The sequence below is a fragment of the Talpa europaea genome (assembly GCF_964194135.1).
Source record: "Talpa europaea genome assembly, chromosome: 6".
Classification (NCBI taxonomy): Eukaryota; Metazoa; Chordata; class Mammalia; order Eulipotyphla; family Talpidae; genus Talpa; species Talpa europaea.
In genome coordinates this window covers 105782586-105801409 of record NC_140072.1, presented here as the reverse complement: position 1 = coordinate 105801409, position 18824 = coordinate 105782586, and the positions used below count along the sequence as shown (strand labels likewise).

Below are 18824 nucleotides of genomic sequence, written 5' to 3'. Positions count from 1 at the left end.
AGGACCGAAGCACACTGCTGAGGGGAGCAGCAGGCAGCAGGAAAGGTCTGCGCGCCATGAGGGACCCTCCTCCAGTGGCCGGGGAGCAGCCAGGGATCGAACTGGCGCTGCAGAGGCTGCGGGCAGCTTCGCAACCCAGCGCACAACCGCTGCGCCACCAGGGAGGCCCACTTTCCAGTATTTTAGTATATACCTCTTTAAGTCCTATAGTCTCCAGGTAACAATCCCTTCTTTTCTTGTTATTTCTTTAATTCAGGAGGATCCCACACATTTTATACCAGCACCTTCGCTACTGGTGTTTTTTGCACCTGTGTTCTTAAAGGCAGGAAAATAGAGAGGAAAAGAATGCTTGAAATATATAACTTTATCAACCTTGTCGTTCCTAAGATTTGGAAACACACATTAGAATGGAGGCCTACATATTCCTCTGTGAAGTCTCTTTGACTGAAACAATTGTGACCCCAATCTTTTAAGTAACATGCCTGCCATCCTTTCCACACCAGTTGACAAATATGATAAAGGAACCCAGAGGATTAAGCTCAACCCCTCCAACCATGCGTCATGAGCCCTGCCACGTCAAGGTGTACTTACCTCAGTTCCAAAGAAGGCTGCATATCTCCTGATGGTTGCCCTAGATCTTTTGGGCAACCATCCCTCTCTCTGGGAACCTGGAGTTCAACTAAGCAGCAGAGGCTTCTGAGTCTACCTCAACCCCAGAGGGGAAGACCCGTCCTGGTCATATGAGGAATGCATTCCTCTGGTTGAAGACTTAATTCTCTCGACTGAACTCTTTTCTTTTTATTGTTTGTACGCTATATAACAGTACACTCAAGATTTTCCTTCAGTGGTTAAAAAAATAAAGCTAGTCCTGGGGCCTCCCTGGTGGCGCAGGGGTTAAAGACAGCGCTATTAAGCTATTGTCAGCCACTGCAGCTAAAGTTTGATTCCCTGGCCTGCCTGGGATATGACCCACATGATGCAGCAGACCTCTCTTGTCTCACCTGCTGTTCCCCTCAATTTCAGTAAATTCGCCTGTTCTGCTCCCCACTCTGTTTCTGGTGAATCCTCTCACCTCCCTGCCCCAGCACCTTTGGCCTATATCCCAGCTCCTGTAAATAAATCTTTAAAAATAAATAAAAAAACTAGCCCTGTTCTCTTTCCTATTTCTATAGAAACCATTTTTGATGTGTATGACCTTGTGTTCCTCTTTATGTAAACATATTATGTTGTCTTAGTGAATATTTTTATCTACAGCTTTTTACCTCAAGAAGTGTTGCTGAGATGGGAGATAGAGAATGGTAAACATTCTGCATACTTTTTACTTCTGAAAAACAGCATAAATTATCTAAAAAGGGGGCAAAAGACAGGACCCAGTCAGAGTGGGAACACTGCTATTAACATGTCAGTTATATTTTCCTTCTTTTCCTCTTGTTTACTCCTTGCTGTCAGTTGAAACAGATGTGTAGTCACAAAGAAAGGCCAGTGAAAGATATAACTATATGTAAGTAGAAAAGAATCAGAACCTCAGTGTCACAGTCAAAACGTGTACCCCTTGCCATGACAAATCAGGTTAAGACCAAACTTGGAATAAAAGGGGATTTGAATTCAGTTCTTGGAACCCCACCACCGCCCCCCCCCAACCTATTTTTCTGAAATCCTGTTGATGTGACCTTTAGCTTTTCCTTAGTATTTCTTCATGTAAGTCCTTGCTCCTCCCCGATTTGGGGAGATTGCCTTTGACACAATAGTCTGCCATTTCTTTAGGTTGCTGGCTTCTAATTAAACCTGCTTCCTTCCCACCAACTCTCAGCTTATGAGTGGGGAGTGGCTGGACCTATGCTCTTATAGCAGAAGGAGAGGACAGAGTGAACGAAGAAGCCATGATGAGGAGAGATCGATGTGTCACAGAACTAGGAGGAAAAAACCAGAGACAAACATCATACTCTGGCAATGACAAACTGTAAGTCAAATCCAAGGTACTATTTTATATGACAGGATATAGTCATAATGAAAACCAAAACCAAATTAACAATAAAAAGGGGAAAGAGTTAGGAGACAGGTTTCCCCTTTAGGTACTCCTGTAATGTGGGTTTCTGTCTTCCTTGGGGGTTCCTGTAGACTCTTTTGGTTTGAATTCTGTCTCTAACATTCTGCTTTGTGACTTGGGATACGTGATTAAACACGAGTTATTTTAGCTGTAGAATGGAGACACGTAACAATAGAGTTGTGAAAATTACAAAAGATAATGAATGAAAAGTGCTTAGCATAGTACTAGCACCTAGGAAAACCTCAGGAAATTGTAATGATAATTTTACTATTACCCACTCATCTGCACGTCCAGGCCTGAAAACACTTGTAGTGGAGTTTAGCTTTTGATATATTTAACCATGTATATTTTGCTCTGTCAGAACACCCACCCTTTAATGCCCCAGCAGTCAGCAGTAATCATAAACTCTTTTTGTGTTTTCATGTCAAATTATGTATATCATATATTACCATACAGAGTGTTCTTAGGGACTGTTGAATTATCATAACCACTACCCAATACTAGTGCCATCTGTGGAGTCTATTCTCGGCTTCACACTCTACTAGGTATTGCTTCCATCTCAGACCAAAAAAAGTCAGTGGCCCAGCATTTTAAGTTACCCACAGACCTCGGTTTATTGACTCACCAGTTGTTAAACTCCTCAGACTACCCTGGGTATTCCTTTGGTTCTCAACTAGGAAACACATAAAAATTACTTAGGAGACCATTTGAAAATTATCAGCATCCAGGTTGCTAAGCTCCTAGTTGATTATTATGCATAGTAACAATAAAAAGAAACCCCCCAACCTCACAAACAAAACCCAACACTGCTAGCCATGTCTTTTTCTCCCATATCCTTTCACTTATTAAGATACTATAGAAACAATCAACTGTGGATTAAAAATAAAGAAAACTTAAAGTTAACAGGCCCTGAGAGAAAGTCTCTGTTCCTTCAAAGCAAAGTACTAAATTTTGTCAATTATTTTGGCCAAAGGAATCTATTTTCTCTTTACTTCCTTCTTCCCCTCTCCCTCCTTTGCTCTCATTCTTTTCTTTTAAACTATTCACTATGGCTGAGATTATGGTTTTCTTTACTCTTTTCAATGAAAGGTTTATAGTTAATACATATTGGTTTTCCATATGGGACATTCTGGTTATTTCTACATCACTTCCTTTCTTTTTGGCAAGTATAATGATTTTCAGTGCATAGCCTTTACTTACCAATTATTAAATAAAAATTATTTAAAAACCTTTGATTATGAAAAACAAATACATGCTTATGGAGAAGCGGACCATACCCACTTGTAAGGTAGGGACACTTGGATCAGGCCTAAACTCATCTACTGACTAGCTGGTTCACAGGCAGAAAAGTAGCACAATACAGGTAAGTGTGGCCAGAGGAGAAAAGTTTCTTTTTGGAGTATATTTCTGGAAGCAACCCTACCCAGTTCCTAGATTTAATAGTTTTGGAAGCTGCATCCATCTTGTAAGCACATGTGGTATCCTCTTATAGAATGAAGTTGATGCCTGAGCAACCAGAAATGAGAGATGCAAAGAATCAGGGTCCTTCACGACAACTCTGAGTCACTGAATTAAACCAACTGAAACGTACTGTGCTTCTGGTAGTGAAGTGAATCAGTTAATTCCCTGTAGTGTTTAAGCCAATTTCAGTTGGACTTGCTCTTGTTTGCAATTAGATGCATCTTGAAAGATTCACTGTATCTTTCATCAGGAAGAGGATGCCTGTTTTTTATTCAAATTATACGTGAAAGAAAAAGCTACAACATCTTCCAGTTTTAAATAATTTTGCTATCAAAAATATTTTGCTATTTTTTCTGTCATATCCTTATCCTATTGGTTATTTGGCTTCAGGTTGTTTTTTGCAAGAAATATGTCAAATTGTAAATTGGTTTATTCTATAATTACAGGGAGTGGCTTCAGTATGCATAATTGTTATTCTATAGAAGGCAATTAGTATGAGGTTAATACCAAATGAACAAGAAAGATAACATTCAGCAAATAAAACATACAGTAAAACAATGTATATAATAGAGCATTGGTTTTATTGATGGCAAAGGAAAAAATTCTTTCACTTGTAAAAAGTATTTCCTTTATTTAACCAGGTACTTTTCCCTATTCTTTGTGTGCGTTGAATTGTTTCCTCCCCAAATCAGGTTTGTTGTCCAAAATCTAGTATTTCCCATCGTATTCTGAAGGGAAAGCAGATCCATAAGGAGGTTTTGACCAGGATGTTTCAGTCAACATCTCCTTTCTTCACAAAGACTCTATTTAAAAAAGAGAGAAGAAGGTGAAATTGGACCCTCATATTGACTTTTCCATACTCAAGATAGACTTCTGCTAAAACATGTCTGTGAAGTGCTTGTATAAATATCAATAGATCTCATGTAGAATAAACTGGACACTGCTGTCTAGTTTATAAATAATTTCTATGGAATAATAATGTAAACCAAAAGCAAAAACATTCAAGATAATATTTTCTTTTATAAATTCTTAAAGTACATCTCTGTCACTGTTGGCACCTTTATTACTAGCATGCTGATTTCAGCAATTTAGGTTGACTGAAAAGTTTGTAATAGAGAATAACCTTAAAAAAAAGGCAACCTGCCCAAGAAGTACTTCTCCCTCCATCCTACCAACCCCCACTTCTCCTTTGAAAACTTCTGGATTGGTTTAATCTGCCAGATCTTTTATTTTATTCTGCCACCTCTTCCTGTGTGCCCCCCACTGTTAGCAGGTACCACACTAGATGAACCACTTTTTGGTGGTGACAATAGAAAGAGCTGAGAGAAGTGGTGAGAGAAATCCTGTTTGCTTCAGTTGTGTTTCAGCTTCATAAAAGAATGCCAAGGCAGGAACAGGTAGGGTTCCCAAGGCAGCATACAAATAGCTCATAAATCTTCTGAAGTAAATAGTCTCCTGTTTAGAAAATAAAGAGCTTTGGGTTCCATTATTCTCTCATAATGCCTATTCTGCTGGCATTGTGGGGCTCTATAAAAGCTATCTTTATAGTGATCATTTCCCTGACCTTAATTTGAAAAATTCTGCAAAGGTACACTGGACAAAATTGTAGGAAAATACCCCACAAAACCCAACATTAAAAAATAGATCTTTTACCAGTAATAATGGTGTTTTTAATGATGGACCTTAGAAAACAAAGTCATGGCATTTATGCAGTTGTCTCTGCTTAGTGATTAGTTTCAAAGCATCTGGGGTTTCTGGTTAATAAGTGAAACTGTGAAGACCAGTCTTTTATCAAACAAGTAAACTAGAAATGAAACTCCCAGTGAGTGCATATTTAATACACCGCTTTACGTGCTGGATGGCACTAAGGAGTTTTGCGCTGATGTGTCTTACAAATTCTTCCCACACAGGCTATTTCTCTTTTCATAGCAGGATGTGAAACTTTACCACTCTGACTAGACCACTGCAATAGCCTCTTAGATTCTTTACCTCCTAATGCTGTACCCTACAGCAGAATTTCTCAAGCTTAATTTTGATGAGTCTTATTTAGAAATTCATGATATCATCAACCATATCAAAATCAAACTTTTGATGAGAGTAAGACACATTGTTGCTGCCATTTTTAACACCCATTGTGTTGGTTCAGATATTCTCTTGTACAGTTGGAAACGGCTTACTGTGGATTCTTATTCCTGTCTTTAAGGTTTCTTCAGAATGTCTTCAGAGGATTCTACCATACTATGAAAATGAAACTTAAAATTCATTTCTGAGATCTCCTTCTACTACATGATATGTAGTTCCTAGGAGTCCAATATTCAAATCCAATATTCAAATCCAGAACTAAAGCTTCAGTTTTGCCAACTGAAGAACTATGGGTCATTCTCCATCCACAGCTACTCATATGTCTATGTTTTCTATAACAACTACGATGATTCCAGGAACTAGAACTTTGAAGTTTGGGTCCTATCTTCCTTCAAGGCTTGAAACTGACTTCCCACCAGTTTTTCTCAGACTTGGGCCTATTTCTTATATTACTCCATGAGAATTTATTCTGTTACCTAGCCCTGACTCCTTGGTATCTTTTGTTTTTATTAGTTACTAATGTTTCCTTAGTAGATGTTGTTCCCTTGTTCTTGTTAGTAACTGATGTTATCCTTGGTTCAAGTAGAATCCAATTCTCTCTTTGGGAAAATATACATGTAGTGTAGGGTGGCAGTGATGGTATTATGAGGCCTTATTGAAAAAAAAAAAAACAACTTTGTAGGTCATTCAAAGGTAAAATACACATCAAAAACTTTATCAAAATATATTGATCTAATGAGCACTGCTACACAGCTAGATACTATGTGTCATCCATCATCTAGCAAAGTACATAAAAAAACAAAAAAAAATTGCCTATGAAATAATGTTTAAGTGGTAACAGAAATCACTTTATGTGTCCCTCACTATCTTGAGCAATTTTAGATTATGGAACCTTTGAAAAATTTCAGCTTATATTACAATTCGTACTTACATTAGGAAATCAAATGACTGCCTAAATGTATATCTTCCTTTTAAATTATTAAGCTAATCAAAACTAGGAATGAGGGGGAAAAAAGACAGTTTTTTTTTTCAAGAAGAAAATAACATTCAGTTGTGTGACAAGAAAAAAAAATATAATTCTTGTCATTGCTAAACCTCTCATTCAAAGAAAATATATAAAAGAGATATGGAATTCAACTTCATAATCCTACTCAATATGTTTGCATTAAAATAAAAATAAGTAACATACTTTTTACTTATTTTTACAGGTGTCTTACTTATTCATGTATTACTATAAATTTTGTGGTGAGAGGATTTTTAATGATACCATCATGGGACTGCACCCTCTACCTCATGCCAAAATTAATTTTTTTAGGTCCAAAATCCAAAATTTCAATGGCAGACAGTACAATCTAAAGCAACCGTCTGGGATGATAGAAGCTTTAACTCAAGGAACACAGAAAACCATTAAGATTATAAAGTTTAAATTGATTAGGAACAGTTTGTTTTGTACTATTTGATATGAATTAGCTATAGTGACATCAGAGCTATTTCCTTCTAAAAACATACTAAGAAATATAGTCTTTGTTCATCAAAATAAGATGTCTTAGTTTAGTTTCATGACTTTTTGGTTTTATTTCTTTTCCTTCCTATTGAAGATGATTTTCAGATAGCAATTCTGTGAAACTCTAAGATAAAAGTTTCTAGATTGATAGCATTGGGTCCAAAAATTAAATCTGAGTAAGTCATGTTGTCTTCATCCAATTCCCAAAGATAAGTTGAATAAGTTCCTCTTTCTTAAAAAGGATCAAAATTAATTAAACAATAAAAAATAAACTCAATTATCCATTTTACTCAGTTCTTTGCTTCCTTTTATTTTCTTCCTCCTTTCAAATTTAATAGTCATGTTGAAAATTGTCATCACCTTCAATAATAGAGTGCAGGCATAGAGAACAAGATTAAATTAGAGATAGCATCTGTGGGGAAAGTTTTAGTGGGAAAGTAATATGTAACTATGGTATAACCTTACCTAATTTATAGTTGCAAGTTTTAAAACATCTTTTTTCCCATTATATTATTATAAAATATTAAGAGTTAGACTTACATATTCAACAGGAATAGCATCTTTTATTATATGAAAACCACCTTACAATGTTAACTTTACCTTTTCATGTTAGTTTCGAGCCCGGGGAGGTTGATAAAACTGCTGGGTTGGGCGAATGGATCGTCTTGGCTGGCCATCACCTCCTCTACGGAACTCAAGAGTTTGGTCGTAGGTGCCTTCTTCCTCCTATTTGCAAAGAGTAGTGATTTAACATGTTCAAAATAGCGCCAAGTTTCCTAAGTTAAATATACTTTATGGTCCCCATTTTGATATGCCCTCTTAAGCTGCCCTGGTATTCACATCTGTCAACTTTTATAATAGAGGGAGGCAAGGGAAAAGAGGGGGAAAAAAAAGGTCCTTGGTAATGGAAGAATGAAATTTATAGTGGTAACAGAATCCAATTTAAATTCTAGAAAAGGAAGCTATTTCCACATAATAGCATAAATATCTCACCAAATGAACCAATGTGGTAAAAACATAAATGCAAGCATTATAATAAAATTTTTCTTGAATATTTAGGCTTCTAGTTATTTCTAAGTATTTATCATGGAAAAGGATTTTCGTCAGATATGAAAAAGGGTTTGAAGAGCCAGAGAGTGTTCACCAGCTGTCTGTCCTCATCTGATGAAATCTCCAACATCGTTAAGAACCTTACATCTAGAGACAGGAAAAAATAATGAATTGGAATGAGGAGGGGAATACAATTTACATAAAAAGAAAGCTTCATGCAAGACATAGCAATCACCATCGTAAAACACAAACTATTTTCTTCTCCTTTTCTTTCTTACTGAAAGGGCAGATCTATCAGGTCAAGGGATAGCATGGGTAAATTAGGATAAGCAGATTAGACAGCCGAAAGAGTATAGTTAATTATAATATTTGAAAGGACTTAAAAGCAACAGAAATGTAGCCAAAAGCCACACTGGTTTCTTACTGAGTGCTGCCACCCTGTTATTTTAGTGTTTTTAAATTAATGTTCCCTTTTAAATACGGGGGATGGGGGGAATTGGCTTTCAGTTTTATTTATGACACAGACAGCATCTATTTCAAAAGTTGAGTTAAAATTCCAACTGAATTATCAGAGTACAATAATTTGCATAATCTTGGAAATTTATCCTACTTCTTCCTCATCCTTTTATTTTTGAATCTTCTTTCCCAAAAGACTGCTACCTTTAACCCTGTAAATAACACAGGCAATTACATAAAAGACTTGAGTTCTATTCTCTAAATTCACAGATCCAACTACACAATTTTACCTGATTGAAGCAGAGACCTGTTAAGGTAATTTGATCAAATCCTATTTAGAAATTATATTTAATATTTGGCATGAACGTAATTCTCATTATTAGAATTCATCCATGTTATTCTTATCATTCTTTCCATTTTATACAAAGGACAATGAAGCCCAGGAAAGTTTTGGGACTTTGTCCTAGTATTTCTAAGGCAACCTGGGTTTTGATTTAAATATTGATGCTTACAACCACAACTCTTGGTCTACATCTAAAAGAAATAAATAAACCAATAGCCAAAAATTAATGATAATCTTTAGAGGACCATCATCACTGAAATAATAGGATGGAGAAATTCATATTATATTCAAATATATTTGACAATGTATCTGGCATAACTCAACAACTACATTTTAGAGAAAAGCTTTCAAAAAGCTCTCCTTTCCCTATGTATCTTTTGTTAACAATCTCAAGTGATTAGGAGGATCAGCTATAATGTCTATAATTTAGTAAAGCAATTAAAATGCAGGAAGAAAACTGGAAAATGTGATCAGGAAATGAGAATTTTTTTATTATTCTGGTCACTGTTCTGAATGAAGATTATCAAATATTACAGCTAAATTTGAAAGGGAGTTATTTAAGTTTATGACCTGTAACACATTTGAATCTTTGCATATTAACTGCATAAGATAAACAAATATTTGGTACTATAGTAGATGAAGTAATTATTTTAAGAATTAGAATAGAATGTTCTTTTTCTTCACGATGAGCTACAGAACTGCCAGAAGACATCTAAAAATTTGTATTTTGTCAATAAAATACACTGATAAAGGTAGGATGCTACTTTTACTGGGTGAGCTAGATTTATATAATAGGACATTGCTATTTAAAAAGCTGTCTCTACTGTGTTTAAAATAGTCACAGTCTATACTACCTAGAGCCAATTAAATGGTTTTATAGAGATGACCAACTCTAAAATCCTTTTCACATTATTTGATGTTATCACAATCTTTTTGAACAAAGTGGAAACAAAAAAATTAAAGTTGATTCTGATAGCTTTGTTTTCAGTTATTGTCAAAAACATAATCTTGCTTTTTTAACTTTTAAAAATTCCTCTAACAGTGGTTGAGAGCAAACCTGGTTTCCCACCAAAACTACTTCCTGTAGTCTAATAGCTAGTAATTTTTAGCTCTAAATACCTTTTTCCATTTTATGTAACACATATTTTAATTTAACAGAGCAGATAGTCTGGAGTCATCTTTGAATGAAATTTATACTTTGTTCTTCTTCTATCTTTTTCCTTTAGGTTCACTACTATGTAACATTTAAAACTCAAAAAAATTAAATTTCAGTTAATGAACATAATCAAAAAAATCTGACACTGTTTGAGCTGAAATGGTCCTGGAAAGCCATCTATCTCTTTAGATTTTGACAGATGAGGAATCTCTAAACCAGAAAGGGCATGTGATTTTCCCAAGTACAGAGCTCATTAGAGTGAGTTCAGACCAGGGCCATTTTGTTTCTCTCTCAGGCAAGAGTCTCTAAAAGATTTGTGGTTACTTTCATAAACTGGAACTGTCCAAGTTTCTGAGATTTAGAACCATTTTATTGGGACTCAGATTTTCTGCTTACCTCAGTCATGCTAACAAGATGATTTAAAAGTAATAATATTCAAAATGCACTCTCTTTTCATGCCAATATTTACTAGTTTATTGACCTTTTTTAACGAAAAAATACAAATTGCAATAGTCATTGTGACACCAAGTATGAATGATATTTAAAAAAAAAAAAAAAGGTCACAGCACCAATGCAAAAAGGAAATTCACAACTTTGTCTATAAAACACATTTGACAGATCACAACATCCTCCCTGAATGTCATTTTCAGTCTCACTAGTGCATACTGCACCTGAAGTGAGAACACACACACACACATATTCCCTTGACTATGAAAAGCTATTCCACAAAAACTCATTGTAAATCAGTTACTTGGAACTTGGAACATACCTCAGTAGGAATTATGACACACACTTAAATAGAGTCAGGTTCTCACTTCCATAAATAGCATGGTGAAGTGCACTTAGTATGCAAACCCATACTCTAAGTAAGGTGCTAGGTCAGTGGTTCTCAACTGTAGTGACTCTGCCCCTCAGGGGGCATTAGGCAATGTCTAGGGACATTTGGACTGGCCACAACTGAGGGGTGTTACTGAGATCTGGCGGGTTTGGAGACATTTATGGTTATTATAAACTTAGGGGGTATAAACTGTGTGGCAAGGAATTGTTATTACATTTAAGGGTAGAGGGCAAGGACACTGCTACACCTCCTACACTGCACGGGGAAGCCCATACAAATAATGATCCAGTTCAAATGCCAACAGTGCTAGGGTTGTGAAATCCTAGGCTAGGCAAATGAAGGAAGAGGAAACTTAGAGGTTGCAAGTTCCAGGGCACCCTGAAAAATAATTCTGAAATTCAGGAAGCTCAAGTCTGGCAACCTGTCCCTTTTTATTGGTATTTCTTCTTCTGCCTCTGCTTCTGAGGCCTAAATGCTGATTCAGTTCTCCATAGAACTTCATTGTATGGGGGGGGGGGGGGGAGGCAGGTCTCCATTTGCTAACAATACAACATTTTCCTCTGTTTCAGTTAAATGTTCATATTAACCTTCTGAATTGTCTTATCTGAATTAAAATGCTGCAGTCCCTTCAGCACATTACCAAGGTCATAATTTTGTGAAGAGACAATGAGAGATTATTTGTTTGGTAGGACTAGGGAGTAGAGATGGCAATTCCCTTTATAAAACAAAACTTAGAAAAACTTATTGTCACCTGTCATTTAATAGCAATTCTGGTATATAATTTAACAAAACTTCTAATCAGTTCCTTCTGGACAGAATCTATTTAGATAACTGTCACAAAAACATAAGATAGTATCTTAAATTCATATCACATAGCCTCAATAATTCTGCAAGTTTAGGATAATTTGAACAATGAAATACAAATGAGTATATGTCTCCTTCAGTGGCTGACATATGAACTACTTAGTCTATGTATTTCTAAGTCATTTCATCTGACTGGTTAGCTTGTATAGTCAGTTTTCAGAAATATAAGCTAATTTTAATATAAAACCCAAGCAAACAACCATATTAAAAACAAATCTGCGAAACTATGGAGACAGTAAAAAGATCAATGGTTGCCAAGGGTCAGAGAGAGACAAAAGGATGAATAAACAGAATACAAGCTATTTTTTTAAAGATTTATTTATTTATGCACACAAGAACTGGGGTATGGGCCAGAGGTGCAGGGGTTGAGAGGATTCACCAGAGACAGAGTGGGGAACAGAACAGGCAGACTGACTGAAACACACTGCTGAGGGGAGCAGTGGAGGAGACAGGAGAGGTCTGCTACGCCATGTGGGTCACCTCTCTGGCAGGAGATCAAACCCGTAATGCATTGGCTGTGGACAGCTTCATAGGTTGTGTCTTAACCCCTTGCGCCATCAGGGAGGCCCCAATATAGGCTATTTTAAGGGCAGTGAAACTATTGTGTATAATAGTATTATGGTGGATACGTGTAATACATTTGCCCAAAATCATAGAACATATAAAAGGGGACCATGATGCAAACTATAGACTCTGGCTGATAAAGATGTGACAATGTAGGTTTATCACTTACAACAAATGTGCTACTCTGTTAAAGGATGTTAATAAGGGGGAAGCTATGCATGTGTTGGGGGAGAGAAGATATATAGTAAGTCTCTGAACCTTCCAATCAGTACTGATGTGAATCTAAAACTACTCTTAAAAATAAAGCCTATTAAAAACAAAAAGGTATAAAATAGGCTATGCCAATAGGATATATCATGCCTCACAGAGTGCCAACATGGTAGGTCTTTAACATGATGAAATATTTGTTGTATTACCTTATTAAAATGGCCTATCTCAATCCATTCAGATTCTTCCTGTAGTTATAAGTAAATAGAATATAATAATTAAATTTCTTTCATCTACGGGATGGCATGAAGATTAATGTGTGAAAACCACTTTGAAGATTATTAAGCTTTCTGAAGTGTCTCTAGGTTGCGTTTACTTATTCCCAGGGTATTTATAGTATTTCCTCTCTTAGTCATCATTACAAAACTTCTATCTTGGATTTTACTTTTCAGTCCAATAATGAAATAGAATATCTCTGCCCCATTCAGAAATGAAAAAAACAAACAAACAATCATGTAATGGATTCCAAAAGTAGAACCTAGGGCATTTCAAAGTGATCTATTTTAGATTGACTTTAGATTGACTATACTATCACCCTATTACATTAGAGTAACCAAAATTTCAAAGTAAAAGCTGGGTCAACTCTTTTTTCCTATGAAGATCATGAAAATTGTTTGTGCTCATAGCACATGTATTACGATTAACAGTCAACCATAGTTTACCAATTATCCTTGTTTAAGAAATATATTCCAATTTAAAATACAGCTCTAGCACAAAATAAACTGGGCCCATGGTAGCCTGGAGCCACAGACTATAAAAAAAGGAAGTTTCTATAGAGAATAGTTCAACTAAGAAGTTATTATTTGCTCACACAATCAGTTCCATAATTGGAGCTAGAACACAGGTCATATGATTCATAGTTCTATCTGCACTTCACTATGTTTCTGAGAATGAAGGCAATACACACAGTTAAAATGAACTGGAAGACAGTCTGAGATAATTTAATGGAACAGATTTAAAGATGTAAAAATTATTATTTATTTATTTATTTATGGATAAATATAGCACTCTTCTTCAAATGAAACTGCATATAGAATTCCAACATAAAATAGATGGGTTCAGGTTAAAGTGGGTGTTTTTATATGTGAACATGAGCAGTATCCCCTGGCTTTCTCTTCTTCAGACCGTTTAAGCTCTGTAAACCCCTAAGGCACAAAATTAAAAACTGAACCTTGGTCAACTGCTGCTATACATTGGGAACCAGATGGGTGTAATGACTTGATTAATACAAGAACTCAAGCTCGTTGACGAACAGAGAGAAGGATGGCCTCTGTCTCTGAGTTCAGCACCCTTTTCCCTTTGCCTTCTAAACTCAAAGAAAACTAAACTCTTTAAATTTCTATAAATTAAGTATCTTATTTACTAATAAAAACTCACCTTCCGTACCTAAAGGGAAAAAAAATCCTCAGACTTCATTAATATATTATTAAGTTATTATATATGATTTAAATAAGTAAACTTCATAATAGAGTAATTTATTTGTTTGGAAACAGGTAAAGTAAGATTTCATATAAGAATAAAATATCATGGAGTTCTGTAGTCTCCCTATCCTACCCTTCTCCTTAGAGTAGCTCAAAGATCATCTTTTAATATATACCATGTCCAGTAGTATTTTATTTAAACCAAATAGCTTTTTTTTTTTTTTTACAAGTTTTTATGTGAGTGCAAGTCTTTACTTTTCTGGCTTACACACCCAGTGGTATAACTGTTGTGTCATATGGTAGCTACATGTTCAGGTTTCTAACTTAGGTAATATTGGGGTACTCCCATCAGGTATTACCACCATAGTGAACCCACCAACCACCCATATTCCACCACCACGGGCCATTGTGCTTCCTCCCACTTTGTTCTTACTCCTCCCCAATTTACTCCCCTCTTGGTTAAACCAATTAGCTTATAGCAGAAAAGGAAAAAAAAAACCAACACTGATTCAAGACAAAAAAAAAATCTGACCTAAAATTAAATTACTGTTCCAAAATGCATGGTTGACATAGTATACTGTTTTCATTCCTATATTATGCAGAATTTCAGGAGCCATGAGACATTTTACTGTGGTTATAATTTTCTATTTTTAGAAAGGAGTTTATTCTCTAAAGTTACACAAAAATTGAAATTGTTGATTATTCTATATGATATTAAGAAATCATCTGAATACCTATTTCAAGCATTTTACTATGTTTGCCAACTAAAACACAATCTAAACAAGACAACTAAACTTTAACATGGAAGAAAAAATGACAGTGAAAGCAAATATAATACTATTCATTATTGTATTTCCTCTAACATAAAAATCTTATACCCTTTAATGCAGAGTAAACAAGCTATTTTTTGGAAGCTCAGTCATTTGTGAAAATTCAACTAAACATCAAAGGGTTAAATCCATATTTTAACTAGCAGGAAATAGCACACTTTCATACACACACACACACACACACACACACACAACACCTATAAACATGTCACACTTTTCAAATTCCAAAAGATGAAAGCACAGATATTCTGCCATTGAAAAACATACCTGAGTTTACTTATAACTTGTAAAAGAAAAAGGGAATGAAGATTTATTTCACTGTGTGCCTAATATTTTACATTTTATTTCATTATTCTTTACAGGGATGCCCTGAAATATTTAATCTCATCATTCCATAAATGATGAAACTAAGGCTCAGAATAACTTACCAAAGATAGATAAGTGGTCACACTTTAATAAGACCTCTGGTGTGTATGCTTTGAAGTTCTTCCCATTGTATCACATAGCCTATGGTTAGGTTTCTTGCTTCAGACAGTTTTAACTTTTTCTAACAGTTAGCTTATGCTCAATTTTAAATAAATTAGTGGTTCAGCCAAAAGACTAGTATAAATATCACTTAAAGGTCACTATTGAAACTTAGGTGGTAAACTCAATGCAATATATAACACATCGCTTTCCAGTGATACACTGCTGAAATGTATATAATATACATTTCTAATTCAAAGTTACTTCAATTGAAAATAAAAAAACAGGTCATTATCTTTGTCCAAATACTATAATGAAATCCAAGAATGAATATAGGATTTATAACAATATGTACCTCTCTAAAACTCACTGCATGTTTTAGCTAAAAGTTAAATGGAATCTAAAAGCTTGTCCTGAAATCAGGGCAGGGAGCGTGTTCTTCCTCCAAAAAATGCCAATCTACTAAAAGATTTCCTAGAGAGACAGTTATCATGGCATTAGTGTTTAAGACTTCAGTCCCTTAAGTAAAATCTGAATCTGAATTTAGACTCTACCACACACTTCCTAAGTGTGTTACTTAACTTTTCAATATCCCAATTTTCTCACATAAAAAACAATGATGAAACCATAGGTTTACAAATAGACTTGTAAGAGAGAATACAATAAAGAGTGAACAAACAAGCCATGCATGTTGCCTACTGTCTGAATTTCATGCCTGCTTCAATTAAACTACCTAGATTCACAGATTTTGCTAAAAATAAGGAACTTTGTTCTATGAATATGTCCTTACTTGCTTTGGGCAGATAAGGAATGGTGGGAAATTTACTGGGAAAAAATGTCAATGTAAAGAGAAAGATTCTTGCTGTTTGCTTTATTTCTCCTGAAACACAAAAACTATAAACAAAAATAATGTTACATTACAAATTTATCTATTGTTACCATTGTTTTTGTTTCCTATAAGGAGGTATCTCTTTTAATTATAGAGAGAAGGGGCAAACTGAACATGAAGGAGAAAATTAGCAATGAATTTCAAATAACTCAAAATGGTTACTCAAAAGTGATAGAGGTTATTTACATAAATCTTGAATATTTTAAGATAAATTTCTTTAAAAAACTTGCTTTTAGATTATATCCTCAAAATTTTAGCAAATGCCATAAAAAGAAACTAATTAGAAATAATTTTAAAATGTGGAAGCATTGCAATGATGATTAATAATGGAAAATGCCAATCTATGCCTGTTGATAGGTTTTCAGGTCAATGTCTATAAATTATCTTTCTGAAAACAACTGCTTTCCCAAAAATGCAAATTTAATAAATATGATTTGGAATATTTTATGGTTTAGACAGATGAGAGAATGATCACAGTGGTCAATCATTTCTTTCACTCTGATAATTTGTATCATTTTTATGTATTAAATTGATAGGCTAATATAACTAATTCTTATTAACTAATTAACTAATTCTCACTCTGAAATAATAATTACATCATAAAACCAGACTGCTTTTTACACTAAAACAGTCAACCCAATGCATTTTATATAACTGACCACTTGAAACACATATAGTATGCTACAGTGATTTGTAATTTAGGTTTAAGAAACAGAATTAGAAAAAACACTCCATGTATACTGACAAAATACAGTCCAAATCTTTGCCATTAAAAAGTACTAAAGGTTGGAGTGAGTAGGGGAAATGTCTTGACATGCTTTATGTATCTGTAAGAAAAAATATGTATTATAAAAATAGAATCGCCCTTTAGTGAAAGTTAAGGAACATAAGACAGATAGGAAAAGAATTAAAAATTTAAATCTTAAAGCAGACAGAGGTCCAATGTAACAAACATTTTACATTTAATCCCATTCAGATCCAAGAACCCATACCAACAATGTCTGCACAATGAACTAAAAGTATTTTTCTTAGTGAAATATAAAAAGATGCTTAAAGATCTTTATAAATTATAGGTTAGCTAATAAAGCCATAGTTTTAGAAATGTGAAGTATCCCAGAAATCAATGCTCTGATCTCATCTGCTATATAAAATGCATTCATCACATCATACACAGATGGTTCCACCTCCATCAAAGAAGTTCAGGCTTCCTTGGGCAGCCAACACTAATGCTCTGAATATTCGTCACTAGAATGTGCAAATCTACATTTCTGGAACTTTTAGCTACATTTTCTAGTTGAGTCTGTTTCCTTTGCCTCATGAAAAATCTAAAATATGATATAAAAATAAGTATTATGCCTTTTCTTAGTCTTCTATTTTCTAGAATCAAAAGACTCAGTTTCTGGAATCATTTGTCAAAAACTTTATTTCGAGAATCTCCCATCACCTTAATCATCTTTACTTTTACACATTTTAGTATTTACTATTCCATATAAACTAGTATTCAGAATAATATTCCAAGTATGGTCTGCTTAGAACATAATGCTATTATTTCCCACGATGAGCAAATCCTACTTATTATTCTATGAGTGCAATCTAATCTTGCATTAATGTTTTTAATAGCTGTTCAATCACTGTTTGCTTACACTGGTTTTTGTTACCAAGCAAAATCTATAGGGCCAAATTGCAGAGTGTATTTCACTCTATTTTAGAAGAGAATAATTTTCCTAACTCAAATGAAATGTTTTAAACTTAACCAAAACTGAAGTCCCCACACTAACAAAAGGTGGTATTTTAGCACATAATTCCACTGGTGTATTCCAAGTAATTTTACAATATTAAGTCAATTTTTATGACAAGCTTTTTCTTGCCCCAGATTGGAAATTAGAGGCCATTATCTTAAAGAGTAACATCCTGATGGGCGATTTAAATGTATTTTAATCTTAAAACTACATTCTAGTGAAATACAGAAGGTGAAAAGAGACTCAGGGTATGACTAAACTCCTAGCAACAGAATAGTAGGTTAAAGAATAGGTCATATTATTTGAGACCTCTGGCTACAAGTATTTTCACTTCACTATTTAAAATTATTCAATTCTTGAGAACTGAATGAACAAAATGGATGAAAGACACTATTAAAATAGTACATCACAAACAGAAGAGGGTGGAGTACAGGGTGGGACAATGGGTGAAGAACGTGTAAGGGATGGTAGTGAGTAATTTGGTTTTGCTTTCTTTGTGTGTGTTTTAGTTAACTTTTTCTTAAAAAATTAAAAAAAACCAAAATTATAAAACCAGTGTATCCCATATAAGTACAAACACTTCTATGCTAAATATTTATTTATTTATATCTATCTGTATCTATAATTTCATTAACTCCCCACAAAAATCCTTATTAGGCTAGTATCATTTCTTTGCATCTACAGATAAAGTGTAGGATCATGTGTCATGGTGTCAATGAGTCTAGAATCTGAATATCAATTCTGGCAATTTACTAACTCAGTGACTTTTTTTATAAGTTACTTAATGACTCTGAACCTATATTTATACTTTTCCTGCTGTGTAAAATGGTACAACTAATTATTTCATA

General features: G+C 34.5%; 1 protein-coding gene across 1 annotated transcript in view; it reads right to left on the bottom strand.

Annotated features, from left to right (window-relative positions):
* Positions 1–7703: 7703 nt before the first annotated feature.
* Positions 7704–18824, bottom strand: part of TDRD3 (tudor domain containing 3) — a gene marked incomplete at both ends in the record, with an annotated part of 127567 nt that continues 116446 nt past the window's right edge. Inside the window, one exon of the mRNA XM_084235239.1 lies at positions 7704–7820. Within this exon, the coding sequence (XP_084091365.1) occupies positions 7704–7820 (117 nt within the window). The remainder of the gene's footprint in view (positions 7821–18824) is intronic.